The sequence below is a fragment of the Brienomyrus brachyistius genome, unplaced genomic scaffold, assembly GCF_023856365.1.
Source record: "Brienomyrus brachyistius isolate T26 unplaced genomic scaffold, BBRACH_0.4 scaffold93, whole genome shotgun sequence".
In the NCBI taxonomy this organism is placed as follows: Eukaryota; Metazoa; Chordata; class Actinopteri; order Osteoglossiformes; family Mormyridae; genus Brienomyrus; species Brienomyrus brachyistius.
Genome location: NW_026042368.1, coordinates 322982 through 341128, shown reverse-complemented (window position 1 = coordinate 341128; position 18147 = coordinate 322982). Strand labels below are relative to the sequence as shown.

At 43.8% G+C, this 18147-nt stretch overlaps 1 protein-coding gene across 4 annotated transcripts; it reads right to left on the bottom strand.

The window, feature by feature from the left end:
- Positions 1-3575: 3575 nt before the first annotated feature.
- On the bottom strand, positions 3576-7548 carry LOC125727323 (G-protein coupled receptor family C group 5 member B-like). Of its 4 annotated transcripts, none has more exons than XM_049004019.1 (5): positions 7479-7548; positions 5747-6332; positions 5358-5438; positions 3936-4892; positions 3576-3634 (listed from the first exon to the last, which is right to left on the bottom strand). In XM_049004019.1, exon 4 carries the CDS (start codon positions 4888-4890, stop codon positions 3979-3981), a length of 912 nt encoding a protein of 303 aa, XP_048859976.1. In that variant the 5' UTR covers positions 4891-4892; positions 5358-5438; positions 5747-6332; positions 7479-7548; the 3' UTR covers positions 3576-3634; positions 3936-3978. The 4 variants fall into 4 exon arrangements, with proteins under 4 accessions (XP_048859976.1, XP_048859977.1, XP_048859980.1 ...); XM_049004020.1 differs by lacking the exon at positions 7479-7548 and having other exon boundaries at positions 5747-5820; positions 6069-7149; XM_049004023.1 differs by lacking the exon at positions 7479-7548 and adding an exon at positions 6421-7149.
- Between the last annotated feature and the right edge of the window lie 10599 nt (positions 7549-18147).

Genomic DNA, 18147 nt, shown 5'->3' with positions numbered 1-18147 from the left:
AATCCATGAGACGCTGAAAAGTTCTCAGACTGTTACACAGGCCAAAACTCAGCACATTAAATTGGAAAAGGCCTGACGAGTGATAAACGCCGTCTTATGCTTATCTTTTGGATCCACCTCGACTTGCCAGTACCCACTGGCTAAATCCAGTGTAGAAAACCAGCAAGCCTTGCTCAAACTATCCAACGCATCATCAATTCGGGGTAAGGGGTACGTGTCTTTACGGGTAACATCATTCAATTTGCGATAATCAACGCAAAACCGAAGGCCACCATCTCGCTTCCGTACCAGAACCACCGGCGCTGCCCAAGGGCTATTCCAGGGCTGAATGATGTTATTCTCCAGCATCTGCTTTAAGTGACCAGATACTTCCTCCTGCAAATGGAGGGGGACACGGCGGGGAGGCAACTTTACCGGCTTCGCCTCACCAGTATCAATGTTATACAACATCAGGCGAGTTCTCCCCAAATCTCCCTCTCCGGCACTAAATACAGACAAATTCTTCTGCAACATGGTATAAATACCAGTCATATCGGATGGGGCAAACCCCTTCTGGTGCAATCAAAATATGTTACAAGCCTATTGACTGTCCAGGGCACAACAGAATCCTCCTCATCCTCACCCAGGTCTACATTCTCTGCTTTCCGACTCACCTCAATACCCGTATGCAAGGTACCTACCCTCATCCCCCCATCATTATATTACACTGGCTAGATGCCGAATCCAAAGGCTCCAACATACCCTCAAAAGCAGCCCCACCTGTATTCTCCACCTTACCAGCAATGATTGCCTCACTTCGAGGGGGGGGGGATTACAGTATCTTCTGGAACCATGACAACCCGAGGCTTGTCCACATCTGCTGGCACAAGGAGAGGTAATAATTGACCCATAACTCGACACTCCTTCCTACCAAAATCCAACACCACCACATATTTACTTAGAAAGCTTTTCATCCCCTCTTGCATCTTAGACACCGTGGTACGAAGCGATTTTACCTCCTGCCTTAACTCCTCTACCACCCCCAACAACACCTCCATTTGTTCATCCCTTTCTAATTTATGCTCCACCACTCCCCTCACTTTAACATCAGGTGGCAAAGAAGTCTGCTCCAAACTCCTCAGCAACTCCATTTCAGAAGCAAGTTCAATGGCATCTTCCAGCGTGTTGGGCTTGGCACTACACAGGCTAACCCGAAAATCACCAGTAGCAAAATGCGTAATAAACTGATCTCTTGCCAACAGATCACAAATCCGATGATCAGCCGTGGGATAAGCCCTAGCGGCTAATCTCCGTAAGGCGTTACCAAATTCCCTTGCCGTCTCGCTATGCAGGCGGCGACGGGCGGTAAAACTAGCTCTATTCCAATCACTACTATCACCAGGTTCAAAACACCTTGCCATAGCCGCTTTTAACAACCCATAATTACTTTTAGCCTCACTCGGCATCCCACTATACATCTCTCTTGCACGGCCAGACAACAGCAAAGACATAAACTTAATTTTCAGAGACTCATCCCACCTGTTTACCTCAGGCGCCAGATAAAATTGTTCCGACCAGTCAGACCACTCACGCCCCACACCATTAAAAGTTTCCGGTATAAATATTGGGTGAGCAGGGGGGGCCACCGGGAGATTGAGAAAACACTCTCTAGACGTAACAGGACAATCAGCGCCCTCATAATTAGGAGATTGTACACTATCCTCCGCCTCCGATATGTTAAAGCTAATTCTAGGTTTCTAAACGGGAAAACCACAAAGGAAAGAAATGATCCCACCGCTGCCACCAGTCAGACCTACAGTGTGAGGTGTAGAGCTGGGTGGCGTTCGATGCCATTGGCTTTAGATAAACTGAACTGTCAGCGCTGTCACTCTAGCTTCACCATCCCTTGTGGAACTGGAGTGCTGACATTTCAGGGACTCCCCATGCCTGCATTCCCACTTGCCTCTCCCTCCTACTTATGCTGCCATTGCCATATCTGCCGGAGCTTGCACTTTGCACTTCATATTGCACTCACCTAACTGTTAGCACTGCCTATAGTCTCCCCTATACTTTGACTAATTGCACATTTTATTTCCCCAACTCCTCCTGGGGTGTGCTGCCTGGAGACCTCAATCTATCAAGATTTTCAGCACACCCTGCTACATGTGACATGTACCCATGATGTCCTTGCATCCAGCTCGCGTTCTGCCTGTGCCATCTTCCATGTATGACCCGCTGCCTAATTACTTCTGGTTGCCTGGCGATTGCAAGGAGAGTCGGCACGGGCTTGTCATCACCTCCCTGCTCCCCGGTTGTGCCTCAAATCCTATGATTTGGACAATGTGACTTGGCACTTAGCCATCTCTTCTATTCGACTCTCCCTGCCGGCCCCTGGAGGTTGGGCTCCCCCTTTGAGTCTGGTCCCTCCCAAGGTTTCTTCCTTCTAGAGAGTTTTTCCTTGCCACTGTCACCTATGTCTTACTCACTGGGGGCTTTGGGTGGGGATGTTGTAAAGCGCTTTGAGACAATGTATTGTTGGGATAACGCGTCATACAAAAATAAATTTGTTGTTTTTCTGTTTTAAAACCAAATGGGAAAACCGTAAAATCACCTTTTTTTGTTTCTTTTCTATGAGTAAATTCAGATCTAACAGATACCAGAGATTTAAGATACAGCCTAATGTGAACTTTATCTTAATTTTACAACATTAACAGTCCCAGTCATAAGCTTGGAAACACCCACCCTTAGAATGGTGTATTTTTGTAATATTTTCTACATTTTAGGATAAAATATGAAGCCTGATTTTTTGTTTTCTGCTTTTCGCTTTTTCCCCTTCTAACAGAAAAACCAAAAAACGCTGCTGTTGTTTAGTTTTCCTGATTTCGTTTTGGACTGGAAAACCCAAGGACAAACGATACATGGACTTTTTGCATTTGTTTGGCTTTAATGTGTTTGATATAAACCTAGAGTTGAGAACCTACAGATGTGTGTGTTTGTATGAGTAATCCATCCATCCATCCATCCATTTTCCAAACCGCTTATCCTACTGGGTCGCGGGGGGTCCGGAGCCTATCCCAGAAGCAATGGGCACGAGGCAGGGAACAACCCAGGATGGGGGGCCAGCCCATCGCAGGGCACACTCACACACCATTCACTCACACATGCACACCTACGGGCAATTCAGCAACTCCAATTAGCCTCAGCATGTTTTTGGGCTGTGGGGGGAAACCGGAGTACCCGGAGGAAACCCCACGACGACATGGGGAGAACATGCAAACTCCACACACATGTGACCCAGGCGGAGACTCGAACCCGGGGTCCCAGAGGTGTGAGGCAACAGTGCTAACCACTGCACCACCATGTCGCCTGTTGTATGAGTAATAGAATGTAAAAATTTAATTCTATTTTATGTCCAGTACAAAAGGGAAGCATATCACACAGGTAAAACACCCACATTTAAAAAATGTTTTCATGAAAGTCTGTAACAGTAGAGTAAAGGAACTGACCAGTGGCTGGGCTACTGATATATGGTATGATGATGACCATTGAATGTTTCTCAACTTTTTAACCCTAAAAAAACACACCACTTCCAGAGATGATGATATATATATTATTTATTTAAAATGTAATGTTTCCTGGGGGCTGGGGAGGACACCTGCAGAAGAGAGACAGATATTGGTCATGTAAACATCCTTCAGCAGTGCAGTAGTCATACTTCACATTTTTTATTGGGATTGTTGTGGGGGGGGGGGGGGGGCACATGCAGCCATGGTACCTAAGCTCTGCTCAAGTGAGATCTGAGTTACAGGGAAAGGTCCATAGACCTTGTTTATATGCTGCTGTTCCACAGACTTCCAGTAGGGGCTCCATGTGAGGAAAGAGCGAGGGCTATGCTCTCTCTCAAGTACACACAGAGTCACAGAGTAGGTCAAAGAAGCGAAAACAAAGTACCATACCTGAGTTGTTGTCACTGAACACGAAGTCCCGGTTTGCTCCAAACTACAGGTGAGAAAGGCCCTCCTCTAAATTGGCCTCTCTCATGCGGGACGGGGGCCGTAAGGTGGCGTGGACCTCAGGAGCAGCGTGCAGCAATATGAGCAGCCATGCCTGTGCCAGCAGCACCACTGCCTGTACCCGGTTGTCCCATGTTGGGGACAGGCCAAGCGCCGCGTTGCCATACAGGCAGAAGGTGATCCAGGCCACCCACAGCAGGACTGAGGCCAGGCAGGTGATGAGCAGCCACGCGGTCCTGCACCTCCACCGTGGCTGCTGCCTCCACAGACTGCAGGCCGCCCCCACCAGTGCTGCCAGGAGCAGGACCAGCACATAAGTGGTGGCCAGCGCAAAGTCCAGCGGCTGGTATTCACAGGCTGGCTGGCATGTGGACATCGTGGCTAGAAGGATCCACTCCGGATCCAACACGGCCAAGGCCACCGCCAGCCCCATCAGTTGACCTGTGCTGGGGCTATGAGCACCTTGTCCCAACCGGCGCAGTCGCAGACCATGAAACACGAGGCATGTGTTGCAGATAGCAAGCAACACCCCCCTCAGGACACGCCGGGCGAAGCAGAGGCTCTCTTGCTGCTCAGCGATGTATCCCAGGCTGAGGCCACAAAGCCCAAATATGGCAGCGAGCAGCAGGAGTAGCGGCGCCACCCCGCTGCGCTCCTCAGCCTCTGTGATCTTCCGCAGGAGACACAGTACCACCAGGAGCAGGATCAGCGAGGCGAGGGCCGCCGCCGCTGCCGCCACCACCACCACCAAGCCCCACACCGCATCCAGCTCACACAAGGCCGTGTAGGGCCTTGTCAGGATGGAGCCGGATCCGCAAGGCGAAGCTTCGTCCCATGAAGAGCTGCCCCCCACCAGGGACAGGACGAGGAAGGTGAAGAGATTGATAGAGGGAGCCATCACTGGCAGGGAGAGAGAAAGGAATCATTTAATGGGTTGAAGAAGTATTAGTCCATTAAACGCAATGTAGCCTGCTGCTGTGCAGGACACATCACAGGCGACACGCTGAGCATGCTGACAACTGAGCAATGGACTTCTGCAGTGTGAGACTACATGCACTTTCTTAAAAAGCAGTAATCAATGCCATGTCAACCAGCTGAACAACTTCACAAGTAAATCGGCACATTATATAGGCCACCATCGTTATAAAAAATAATTATTATTTAAATTCAGGGGTCTCAAACAAATTACTGTATATGGCCGGCCGATATCAGAGAAAAATTAAAACCATGTAATGTCATTCCAGCGCAATTGACACCCGCCAGTCTGCACGTTTTGCGGTCGGTAGTTTAGCATATCACAGCGTTTTTTTTTAGTTTAAGACCTTTGATCTAAGTGAAGTATACATTTTGAAGGGGAGGCCTTACCTTCACTGTCAATGTCTTTCAGCTTCACTTGCTCTTACAACACGTACGATGCACTCACGAATCGTTTGTGTTTGCTTCTCCCTTATCAAACAGATTATTTATAAGCGGTGCATCATGACGTAGTACTGCATTTTTTACGTAATGGAACGCTAACGTTCTAAATAGGGTGGGGGCAGGGAGGGGGCATTAAGTGTCATCCTTTTTGTGTTTACTTTTGAAAAATTCAGATATAACCTTTAAAAAGCACGGATATAATGTAAGAAACTTTTTAAAAAATAAATACAAATAAAAACGAGCAAATGCATTCAATCTCATTTCTTGTAGCTAGTGCTGGAAACTTTGGTGGACACCAATAACGATATATTTTTGTCCAGTAATATTACCAATACCTAATGTTTGTCCAAACCCATGCAGCGCTCTAAGAAACTCCAGCTTCTGCGATTCCCCCTGCAGACCGCTACGGCTGATACAAAGACAAATGCGCAAAAGATGCTAGTAAGATACAGAGATTGGTCATTGGTTAATATTATATAAATACGCAATTAATAATATGACAAGTGGCAGTATTGCTACACGATTAAATAAACGACAAAAACAATAATAATGACTGATAAGTCATAACGCGTTTTTTTCTTTGATGGTGATAACATGTACATGCAGTACACCGATACCGAAATAAGAGAATTAATGCTATTAGCAGAAAATTATTACTGGAGACATAATTGTTAGGACACCCTCGGCAGGGAAACGCGGACCCAGGAATGCGGAACAGCGCGATCTTTATTAGATCGAGCAGGTAACAGGCTTTCAATGGGCCAGGCAAGAAGAATGGTCGGGGACAGAAGGTAGATTCGGTAGCCGGGGAGATCCAGTCCAACAGGCAGGCACAGGACACGGAGACGAAGGGAAGGGGAGACGAGAGATCCTGGGGCTGGCAGGGAAGGCAGGACGGGAGGTTCAGGGACGAGGGCTGCTCTGGGAAAGGAAGGCAGGCAAGGTAAGGAACGAGGGAATGACACTGGACAAGCAAGCGCTCGATATAGAAATGAAACATTGGCAATACTTCGCAACCCCCGTTGCGTGTGCTGTCCCTTTGTAGTCTCCAGTATGCAGGCTTAATTGATGACATCCGCCGGTGTACGTGACAATAGTTATGTTTCTTCCCGTTTGCAATCAAAGTGTGAGCTTCGGGCGTGACGTTAAGCGGAATCCCAGACCGATTGTATAAAAACGCAACAGGCTTCATTTGAGACTGTATAGGCTTCTGAATTTTTCGTATAGGCTTAATTTGAGTCTGTTTTCAAAGTAAATTAAAAAAATATAGATAACTGATATGTTATCAGTTAATTTTTCAAATATTCTCATTAAAGTGCTTCTGTTGAGAGGGCTTAAATTACGAAAATGTTAACATTGTTCAGTTATTTTTATGTCCAGTGTTGTGGAGTAGCTAACTAAAATAATCGACGCTACTAACTTTACTTCTTTCAGTAGCTTATCGGTAGAGCAAATACTTTTAAAACGCTGTAGCTTTTCCAGTAACTATTTTTTTCCTTTTTTTACAAATAGCGATATAGCAGCGACATCGTCAAAAATATTACAGGTCGTCGATCGCTGTCAAAAAATATATTTTCATTTCAACATTATTTTCCGCGTTTTTTAATTCATTTGGTTTTTGATGTGGGGTGGCATGGTGGTGCAGTGGTTAGCACTGTCGCCTCACACCTCTGGGACCCGGGTTCGAGTCTCCGCCTGGGTTACATGTGTGTGGAGTTTGCATGTTCTCCCCGTGTCGTCGTGGGGTTTCCTCCGGGTACTCCGGTTTCCCCCCACAGTCCAAAAACATGCTGAGGCTAATTGGAGTTGCTGAATTGCCCGTAGGTGTGCATGTGTGAGTGAATGGTGTGTGAGTGTGCCCTGCGATGGGCTGGCCCCCCATCCTGGGTTGTTCCCTGCCTCGTGCCCATTGATTCCGGGATAGGCTCCGGACCCCCCGCGACCCAATAGGATAAGCGGTTTGGGAAATGGATGGATGGATGGATGGTTTTTGATGTAGTTAGCATCTCCCTAGCACGGCCACACAATAGCAAAGACATAAACTTAATTTTCAGAGAATCATCTCACCTGTTTACCTCAGCCGCCAGATCAAATTGTTCCGACCAGTCAGACCACTCACGCCCCACACCATTAAAAGTTTCCGGTATAAATATTGGGTGAGCAGGGGGGCCACCGGGAGATTGAGAAAACACTCTCTAGACGTAACAGGACAATCAGCGCCCTCATAATTAGGAGATTGTACACTATCCTCGGCCTCCGACATGTTAAAGCTAATTCTAGATTTCTAAACGGGAAAACCACAAAGGAAAGAAATGATCCTACCGCTGCCACCAGTGCAACTAACCTAAACTAGCGTCAGAGGCTGTGAAAGGAGAACAGATCACCACCAGACTGCAGCTACAATTACAAAGATAATTTTATTCAGTACAATTCATGCAGCGACCCATCGGGTCGGATCTGGATTCACAAAGAGTTCGGTCCCGCTTTCTCCCCGTAGCACACCACCCCTTTTTAAGCGTGTGTTAACCCACGCTACCACACAGTAAATCCCGCACCACACAACATCCCCATTAGGGCACGGCACACCAATAGCACTGCAATGCACAGTAATCCCCACACTTCGGGCACAGGCAAGCGTTACGGGACCAGAACCGCCTACTGTATATAGTCCTGTCCCGACCCTAAGCGGTTACACTGCGCATTTAAACCACACGTAACACACATACAATAAAGACATAGTTAAAACAGAACACCCCCTCCCCCCCAGGGATCAGGACCCTCCCCCGGGGAAGGAACAATCACACCGGTCCGTCACCTAGAACGTCCCACGGAAAGGGAATCCCACCCCCCCACCGCCAATCCGTCCCTATGAGGGTGCCGCTACTCCCGTCTATCAACCACCCCGTCTAAGCAGTGGTCATAGCCTCCTACCCCCACTGTCCTGACTGTCCTCGCCCTACCGCACCGGGAACTGTCCCTACAGCCCACTCTCTGGCTTCACCGCCGGCAGCCCTAAACGGCATACGAGCGGCACCTCCCTCCCGGACCCCACCCGTACGGTGCCTACCAGACCAAATCTCCCTAACGCGCCTCCCACTCCCTCTATTAACCCCAGATCCCTCACAACCCAGGTGTAGCCACTTAATTAACTATTACCTTCCACGCCCATCCCTCACCCTCCACATGCACACATATCATCATTACACAGTATTTGAGGGATGGAGGGATGAGAAGAGCGGGATAGAGGGAAATATAAGGAGAAGGAGGTTCCTCGGAGCTCTGAGATGTGTTTGGCTGTAATAAATCTGGAGTATAGCTATATGACATAGTTTTTGATAAAACCAGCATTTATTTTTTAGGTTTGTCGAGCTCCGTCAAAACAATTAGAACGAGTCCCTTATGTAACTGGAACCCCTCTCACATGTAAACACAGTGACACGCTACAGCGTTGGTTTGTTGTCTGAGGCTATGATACTGACCACAAACACATTCTCAAATTTCACTGCACCAATCACAGCATATGCAGGCAGAAAAATCATAGCAAACAACATTCAGCATTAGACTCTAAAACCGTCTGTAATGTCTGTGTTTATCCAGTGGACCATAAATTAAAATAAGCTTTCCTATTTCAGTTTCTTTCAGATGTTATAAAGTAGTAAATAAAGAATCATATTAATTAAACCATGTATTACTGACTATCAGACAACTTCAACAAGTTACCAAATGGATGCAAAATCAAAGATATTCATTTGCGCCTGGCACTAACCATGTACTCCTTCACAGTACTAAGCCATAGAAAGGGCCCCAATGAAACCCCTGCATTCCTGCATCGCAGATACTCTAATCTCAGCATTTATAAGATTATATTTGTACTACCTGCCAATTTTTATATTAGATGAGACTAAAAATTGAGAAATATCTATATGCAGAAGTAGTTTTTCCTGATAAGAAGGATAATATCAAGACTGTCAGCATTTACAAATCGAATTATGACATATCTGAGTAGCCCAGACTGTCCGGAAAACAAAGCCGTACAGCATATGTGGCTGACTAATGTACATACAGTGTAATAAACTTATAATCAAATGGATAGAAAAACGCTCAATAATGGACAGGATTCAAAGGGTAAATAAGGTGCATCATGTGGAAGAGAAGTTAGGTGGCGTTGGGGTGCATTGTGAGTTTCATCTGGTAGCTAGAAGGGAACAAACAGGGCTTGGGGGGGGGGGACTTCTCCGGGGGCTACATCGCTCTACCTTTTTTTAAAATTATTTATTAAAAAAAAAAAAATCTTTTCTTCTTACACTATAATGGCAGGTTTAGGACTAATACAGTACAGTCATAACCAGTGTCAAGGATTCTATGCATCGCTACACAGAGACAAGTCCATATATTGAGCCCAAGGCTAAAATTGTGGTTTACTTACAAGTGCACTTTGGTGGGCAGTGGGGGTGTTTGTCCTTCTCTGCTCACATTTTGCCCTCTTATCCTGTCTTCTCCTCTGCAGCCCTTCCTCCTTCTCTCTGTTGCTCCTATATTCCCTCCCCTCCAGTCATCTATGTTCTCCTTCCTCTGTAGTCTCTCCTCTTCTCCCATTCTTCAGTTATACTGTCTTCTCCGCTCTCCCTGTATCCCTCCTGTCTTCTGGTCCTGTCGTCTTTTCTCCAGTCATCCCCTGCTTCTCAGTCATCTCTGCATCTTTTCTCTCATTTGTTTGCTTATTCTTCGATTGTTTGTGTTATTCGTTAACCCACCACCCCATGCTGGATGAGTCTTGATGTTTTTTGAAGTTTTTTTAAAGTTAGGCTTCTTCCTTTGTTTTTGTGCCATATCTTCTGCCCTCTTCTGATTGCGGAAGTGCATGACACGGGTGGAAAATAGGGTTTATTACAACACACACATCAAAACCAAAAGGATCAGGATGGATCTAAAATAAACAGCAAATGACCAGGAATGAACTAAATGATGGAATAAACACAACTGGAGAACTATATACATACATACAGCATACAGCTATAATGAACCATGAAACAACAGAAGCAGAACAGGCACTTAAATACACAGCTAACAAGACACAATGCAGGACAGTGAGAATCATAACCAATAACAAGGACTGAGGGCAACCCAGGAACAGGTGTTACAGTTAAACAGCACTGGTGAAATCAAAGTGACCTTTCAGCCACATGGTCAGCTCTGCATCGCCCTCTGCTGTTTGCATTAGAAGCTGCTTGAAATTCCCACTCTCCTTACCAACACCTCGAAAAGCCAGGCCTTGCCGTGCCAAGTACTTAACTTCAGAAGATTTTTCCTCACTTGCTGCTGCTCTTTCCAGCTCATCTGAAGGTTGAATATTAACAGGATTGATCTTCTGAATCCATGTCATCAGTGCTAATCTGTGGCACTGCCTGTCTTTATGTGCACTGAATTTCCCCAGTGCCTTTTCCAGTTTCGCATGCCAGTCTTCACAAGAGCTGAATGTGTCTTTCATGCCAGTTTAGACATTTGTGTTACAAATTATTTTGCACAGTAGAAACAAAGAACCCCCCTTAAGATGAGGGGGGGCTGTAAGGGAGCCCAGTGTGATCTTTAAACCATTTCTCCTGAAAGCAGGGTCTCCTGTTTGATAGACGTGACATTTACATTTGGCTGATTTGGTGAAGGTCCAAGCTCCTCCCCCCTCCTCCCTAATACACCTTCATCTTCACCTGCCTGTCTGCTCTCTCTCTCTCTCTCTCTCTCTCTCTCTCTCTCTCTCTCTGCCATTGACTCACACTCAGTCTCCCTGATTAAATGCTGTATCTGAAATACACACCACAGGCCAAACTAAGAAGCATATTAAACTAACATCAGGATCAGGCTGCTGTGACGTCATTATTCACTCTTAACCATCAATATTTGCTCCTTTTCTCACTCCCCTCCATGTCGCCTGCATTCTCTGCCGTCAGCAGCCTCTTGCTGTCTCTCCCTCTTCATCTTTACTCTCAGCACAGCAGAGTTTACATGAAAGCAGTTATCAGTAAACAAGTGGTGCTTCTTGGCATGATGCTCAGGAATGGATTTCTAAGGATTTGTTACCTGAATGGGAATGATTAATATATGAAGAATCTTTGACTCACATACTGTATACGTCTATCATCTGACTGGCACTAATTATCTCACTGTCTCTACTTACTTTTCTGCTTTTCTGTGGTTGCCCAAAAACTCACGATTGTCACACTTCCTCTTCAGGATTACAGACTTTCATGAAAACATTTTTTAAATGTGGGTGTTTTACCTGTGTGATATGCTTGCCTTTTGTACTTTATGAAGGACATAAAATAGAATTTAATTTTTACATTATATTACTCATACAACAGGAGGCATGGTCCTGCAGTGGTTAGCACTGTTGCCTCACACCTCTGGGACCTGGGTTCGAATCTCCGACTGGGTCACATGTGTGTGGAGTTTGCATGTTCTCCCCATGTTGTCGTGGGGTTTCCTCCGGGTACTCCGGTTTGCCCCCACAGTCCAAAAATATGCTGAGGCTAATTGGACTTGCTAAATTGCCCATAGGTGTGCATGTGTAAGAGTGAATGGTGTGTGAGTGTGCCCTGCGATGGGCTGGCCCCACATCCTGGGTAGTTCCCTGCCTCGTGCCCATTGCTTCCGGGATAGGCTCCGGACCCCCCGCGAGCCAGTAGGATAAGTGGTTTGGAAAATGGATGGATAATAATAATAATAACAAATAATGATGATAATAATAATTGCACTGTGTCCAATGACTGCGAGTTACTGTAAACAGTAAAGTACACGTAACTGGACATGTCTGTATTATTTTGGTTTATACTTATTAATCCATTAATTCTAACTTTTGTACTTTAAATGGACAGAGTACAGTTATTATTATTAGGACAAGTATTGTGAGGGAACGCAAAACTATTGAGAGGAAACACAAAACAATTAAAAATATATTTTCTCACCCTGACATCTAAGGGACTCCATATACTGCAGATGATCTATAGAAAAAAATCACAAATACATCACTATCAACAAATATGTGGTTTTATTTAAATTATTGGGACTCAAAGGAAAATGGCTCTTCGCAATTTTCTTTTGAACCGTAATCATAGGCTAATTGATTAAACATAAGTATTGATTTATTTCCATGACAACATTGTATATAATACTTATTTTGTCACCCTGGTCTATTTCATTACATATAAGAGAAGGCACACAGAATAATAACCAAAGGGTGAAGAATTTGATTGTGATTTTATTTTGAAAGATCACTTTATTATGGAAGGCCATTTGGGACTTAACATCTACTTTGACGCCCATGTCAACACGTCAAACAAATTATGTCTTAACACGTATATTACTTACGTGTTAAGCCATTCGGACATCTTAACACGTCTTAAAACTGCATGTTAATGCGGCCAATTTGAACCTCTTAAGACGTTTGTACCTTTAATGCATCTATGCTATTGGTTGGCATACACGTACACACCCCTTTTGACGTAAGGGCTATACGTATGCAGTACATGCCCTGTACGTTGTAGTCATGTGGTCTCTACGTTCAGCCATGTGAGTCCTACGTTGTTATTACGTATAGGCAACGTATGTATTACGTGTCAAACGTGACTGTGATGTTGTTTTCGGCACAGTCCATTTGTTGGAGGGGTGAATCACGGGTTTATTTAAACTGGCAGAACAGTTATCTTTAAATCTTTACAAAGTATAACTGGCAGTTTTAACATTTAATGAAACTGGAGCAAAAATGGTAAATCTGGCTAATATTGATTTAATTGCACTGGTGTCTTTGTGGTGAACAGTGCAGATGAGCTAAACTTATCATTTTGATCACTTTCTGTTCTGCATTAACAGCAAAAACTATATATTCAGCAAAGAAACGTATGTAGTTATTCATTTATTTGTAATAAGGAGTTTATAGTGAACGGTCATAGCAACAGTATGAATGGCATCAATAATTTAGCTGCCTTATATTTTACCGGATGTACGTCGCATAGCCATTCTAGATATCTGAAATGACAATTGTGGATAGGAAGAATGTCATTGTGGATATCTGAAATGCTCTCTTTGACTAGGAAGAATTGAATTAGAGATATCTGCAATACATATCCAGTCTAGCGATTAAATGTTAAAACGCCTTGCCATACTTTTGCATATATTGTTCCTGTGCTGCAGTATTAAACTATTTTAAAATGCAAAATAATTATTCTGTGACTGCATTGTTAATTTTTTTCCCACGTATTTTAAACAAATCTAATAAAAAACTGTAAAAACATGGAACAGATCAGGCACTGACAGTCAATCAGCCACCTGAGGTCATTATCTAGTGACCGAGGAACATTTTTCTCTTCTTGCAATGACTGTCTGCAAGGCTTCCCCATAAAACCGATAAAGTGGTAGCACCCAATTTTAAACATGTTAAGACGTTCAGATTGGCCGCGTTAACACGTAGTTTTAAGACGTGTTAAAACGTCCGAACGGCTTGACACGTAAATAATGTAAGTGTCAAGTACATCATTTGCTGACAATTACTTTGACAGCTGGGAGGACGACACAGAGTAGATGAATTGATCATATTGAGGGGTTGTGCCATTGCCTTTCTCTGTCCATGTCCTTGTGTTCTACACCACACCTTTGTTTCCTGTAAACCTGCGTTAGGCTCTTTCTGTACCTTTCCAACACAGAAACCTTTTCATGACATGAATTTATAATTGTCTTCTCACTTGAGTATGAATGATGCTTAGATATAATCTATATAATATAAATTTGATATATACTATATATGTGCACCCCACAGAAATCTCCACAATTGTAGAGGTACATATGGTCTCTATGCTTTTCCTAGAGAGCCCAGGCATAGAGAAGACACAAAATAATCAGTTTTCCACAGCATTTTCCTCCAAGCCTTCTCTAGTAAAACCAGAGACTATACCATCTCGCGTAGTCACTGGCTAGCATGCAAAGAGCCATTTCTGTGGTTTTTGTTCTCTTGCCCCATTCATCACAATCGCGGTGGATTAAAAGAAAAAGTCAAAAACAGTACTGTGTCATGCTATGTGTCTATGTGTAATAGGATTGCAGATTAGCTTAATGGACAGTCACCCCTGTTTAATTTTTTTTACAGATTTTCTGAATGCTTAAACACTAAAAATGATTCTTATAAAACTATTAATAGTTATAGCAAAATTACTCACTGTTTTGCACTCAGTTTGCACTTTTGTAACACACAATTTGCAAATGTGTAAATACAATCCACTGCACAGCACTCTTTTTGTGAAACTGTAAACACAACTCACTGTTTTACACACAATTTCCAAATGATCAACACATTCCTAGTAAAACTATACACATTTATGGCTATTGTTTACACTATTTTGCCAACTGTCTGGCCACACTGGCACATGTGAAAACGGTTTTAGATAATTAGTTCACTTTGCAATCAGCATGAGAGCTATAAATAAGCCACAGGTACAGTAAGCTTTCAGTGTGGAGAACAATGGAGGGAGAAGGAAGACTGAGAAGAGTGAGAATTAGAGAAGGGCGAGGAAAAGGATGAAGACTAGGAGGTGAATTTAGAGGATGAGGAGGTGAAGAGGAAGGAGGAAGGGTAAGAAGAAATAGAATAACTGATGTCATCAGAGCTACAACAGTGGATCATGTGATCAACCATGGAATGACCCTGAGGGAAGCTGGCCAATGGGTTCAGCCTGACCTGAGCCGCTACGCTGTAGCAGGCATCATAAGGACGGTTCCAAATGAGAATCGGTTAGTACAGTTACTTCACAGTACGTTTTGTAGTGGTACCATACTGTAATGAGAATCGGTTAGTACAGTTACTTCACAGTACGTTTTGTAGTGGTACAATACTGTAATGAGAATCGGTTAGTACAGTTACTTCACAGTACGTTTTGTAATAGTACTATACTCTAATGAGAAACACAACAATGCTGTACAGGTAAAAACTGAAATGGTTACTCTACAGACCTGCTAGACATCCAGAACCTGGGGGCAGAGGAAGAATCTTCACTGAAGAACGAGAGACCCATATAGTTAATATGGTGATCACAAATAATTCCATTAGGCTACGAGAAATACAGCAGCGTATAATAAAGGATGACACCATCTCCCAAAACATGAACAATGTGAGCATCTCTGCATTATCTCGTGTACTGGCATGCAACAGAATCAGGATGAAGCACATTTACAGAGTCCCTTTTGAAAGAAACAGTTGAACGCGTTGGCATGGCAGGAACATTATTGGACACGGTGCCATAACCAATGTCCCAGGACAGCGTGGTGGTAACATAACTCTGTGTGCAGCTATAAGTCAGAACGGTGCTGTTCACCATCATGCAACCCTGGGCCCATGTAACACTGCACACATTATTACATTCCTGGACAGTCTACATCATATGCTCACTAATGTTCACAGACCAGTTATGTCATCATATGGGACAATATTAGTTTCCATAGGACTGCTTTAGTTCGCAACTGGTTTACAGTCGCCCACTCTTCACTGTACTCAACCTCCCGCCTTACTCTCCATTCTTGAATCCGATTGAAGAATTCTTCTCTGCCTGGTGCTGGAAGGTCTATGATCGTCATCCCCATCAACGCATGGCTCTTTTACAGGCAATGGAGGAGGCATGCGAGGATATTGACCAGGCATCATGTCAGGCCAGGATAAGGCACTCCAGGAGAGTTTCCCCGGTGCCTTGGACTAGAAAGCATTGCATGTGATGTTGATGAAATTCTGTGGCCGGACGCAAAGAGACGACAAGAATGATTTTTTTTCTCTCTCTCAGTGAAATTGTATGTTGTCTTATGTTTCTTTTGATGCATGTGAATAAACATTCATACTTGAAATTTGAATCTTGAATTGTGTTTACAGAACTATTTATGACAAAAGTATGACCTCAAATTGACATACCTCGTGCACAGAGAAAGCAAAAGCCAGATGTGTTTTCCATTCCTACCATCAGTGTGTAGTTGGTGCATTGTGTGCTTATTAAGATGATGGTTTGTGTTAACTGATTGGTACAAAAATACAATTTTTCCAAAGGTTTGAAGAGTTAAGCAAGATTTATTAGCTTTTGCAAGAGACCTACAATGTTTTGCTGATTTGGTGGTTTTTTTATTTGTGTGCAGAGTTTTTGCAAAATAGCCAGTAGTTACAAAAATGTGTTTAAGCCACCAGAAAAAAAACGTGTGTGCTTTGGTGCACATCCATCCATCCATCCATTTTCCAAACCGCTTATCCTACTGGGTCGCGGGGGGGTCCGGAGCCTATCCTGGAAGCAATGGGCACGAGGCAGGGAACAACCCAGGATGGGGGGCCAGCCCATTGCAGGGCACACTCACACACCAGTGACTCTCACACACACACCTACGGGCAATTTAGCAACTGCAATTAGCCTCAGCATGTTGTTGGACTGTGGGGGGAAACCAGAGTACCCGGAGGAAACCTCACGACGACATGGGGAGAACATGCAAACTCCACACATGCGACCCAGGCGGAGACTCAAACCCGGGTCCCAGAGGTGTGAGGCAACAATGCTAACCACTGCACCATCATGCCGCCCCCCATAAATTCATTTTTCCATTTTTATTTTCAATAATATTGAATATTGAACACACATTTTGTGAATATTGAATATTGATGTTAACTCAGCATCTTATTTTCAATGTTGAAAAAGTCACTTTATATCAAGGTTTCGCCACCATTAATTTTTCAATATTGAACATCTGACCAAAAATCTATTCAGTTTCAATGCTGATAATTTATCACTGACCATAATTCAATGCATTTAACTATACTTCAACGCTGAAACAATAACATGATGCTATCTGGGCTATGAATAATTATTTCAATTGATATACAGATTCCAAGCCCATATAGGTGACACACAGGTACATAATGGGCATCTTATGTCTGAGGTAGCCAGCTACTGTGTTTGATAACCCACCATCATAATAATAGTTTCCTTGCACCAGTATAAAAGTAAACCAATTGATCCCTCTTACAATAACCTGTGGTATGAAACTAAATAAAATGTATCGTACCAGTCTTGGGGAAAACCAGTGAGAATCCACTGTGAAACAGCACTGCGCAAATTCTCATGTGTTCCTAATGACAAGGGCAAGACTGGTAATCAAACTAGCCTCTCGGCAGGAGTGTTAGTGTAAAAGTAGGGCTTATTGACACAGATAATAAAGCTTGTTAGAATGCGTAACATAATTATTTAGCTGGGCCCAGAAGAGGTGAGAGCTCCCCTAGTGGCTACAGGAGTGTTAGTGTAAAAGCAGTGCTTATTGACACAGATAATAAAGCTTGTTAGAATGCGTAACATAATTATTTAGCTGGGCCCAGAAGAGGTGAGAGCTCCCCTAGTGGCTACAGGAGTGTTAGTGTAAAAGTAGGGCTTATTGACACAGATAATAAAGCTTGTTAGAATGCGTAACATAATTATTTAGCTGGACCCAGAAGAGGTGAGAGCTCCCCTAGTGGCTACAGGAGTGCATTTTCCCCAAAGCAGATATAATGGATGGTGGTCTTATTGCTTTTAGACCACAACTTGGGATAGAAGAACAAATCAAATTATTTTCCTCATTTAATATTCAGATTTTAATTGGGCTTAAATTTTAGAACACAGTGTGTTCTAGGATGGTACGTTATGGATATTAGTCTCTACCACATTCTAACGCTATAAATCCGGACCTTTTCCTA

Coding starts and splice junctions, on each gene's coding strand:
- LOC125727323 (XM_049004019.1), bottom strand. CDS start 4,890: ATGGCTCCCTCTATCAATCTCTTCACCTTCCTCGTCCTGTCCCTGGTG.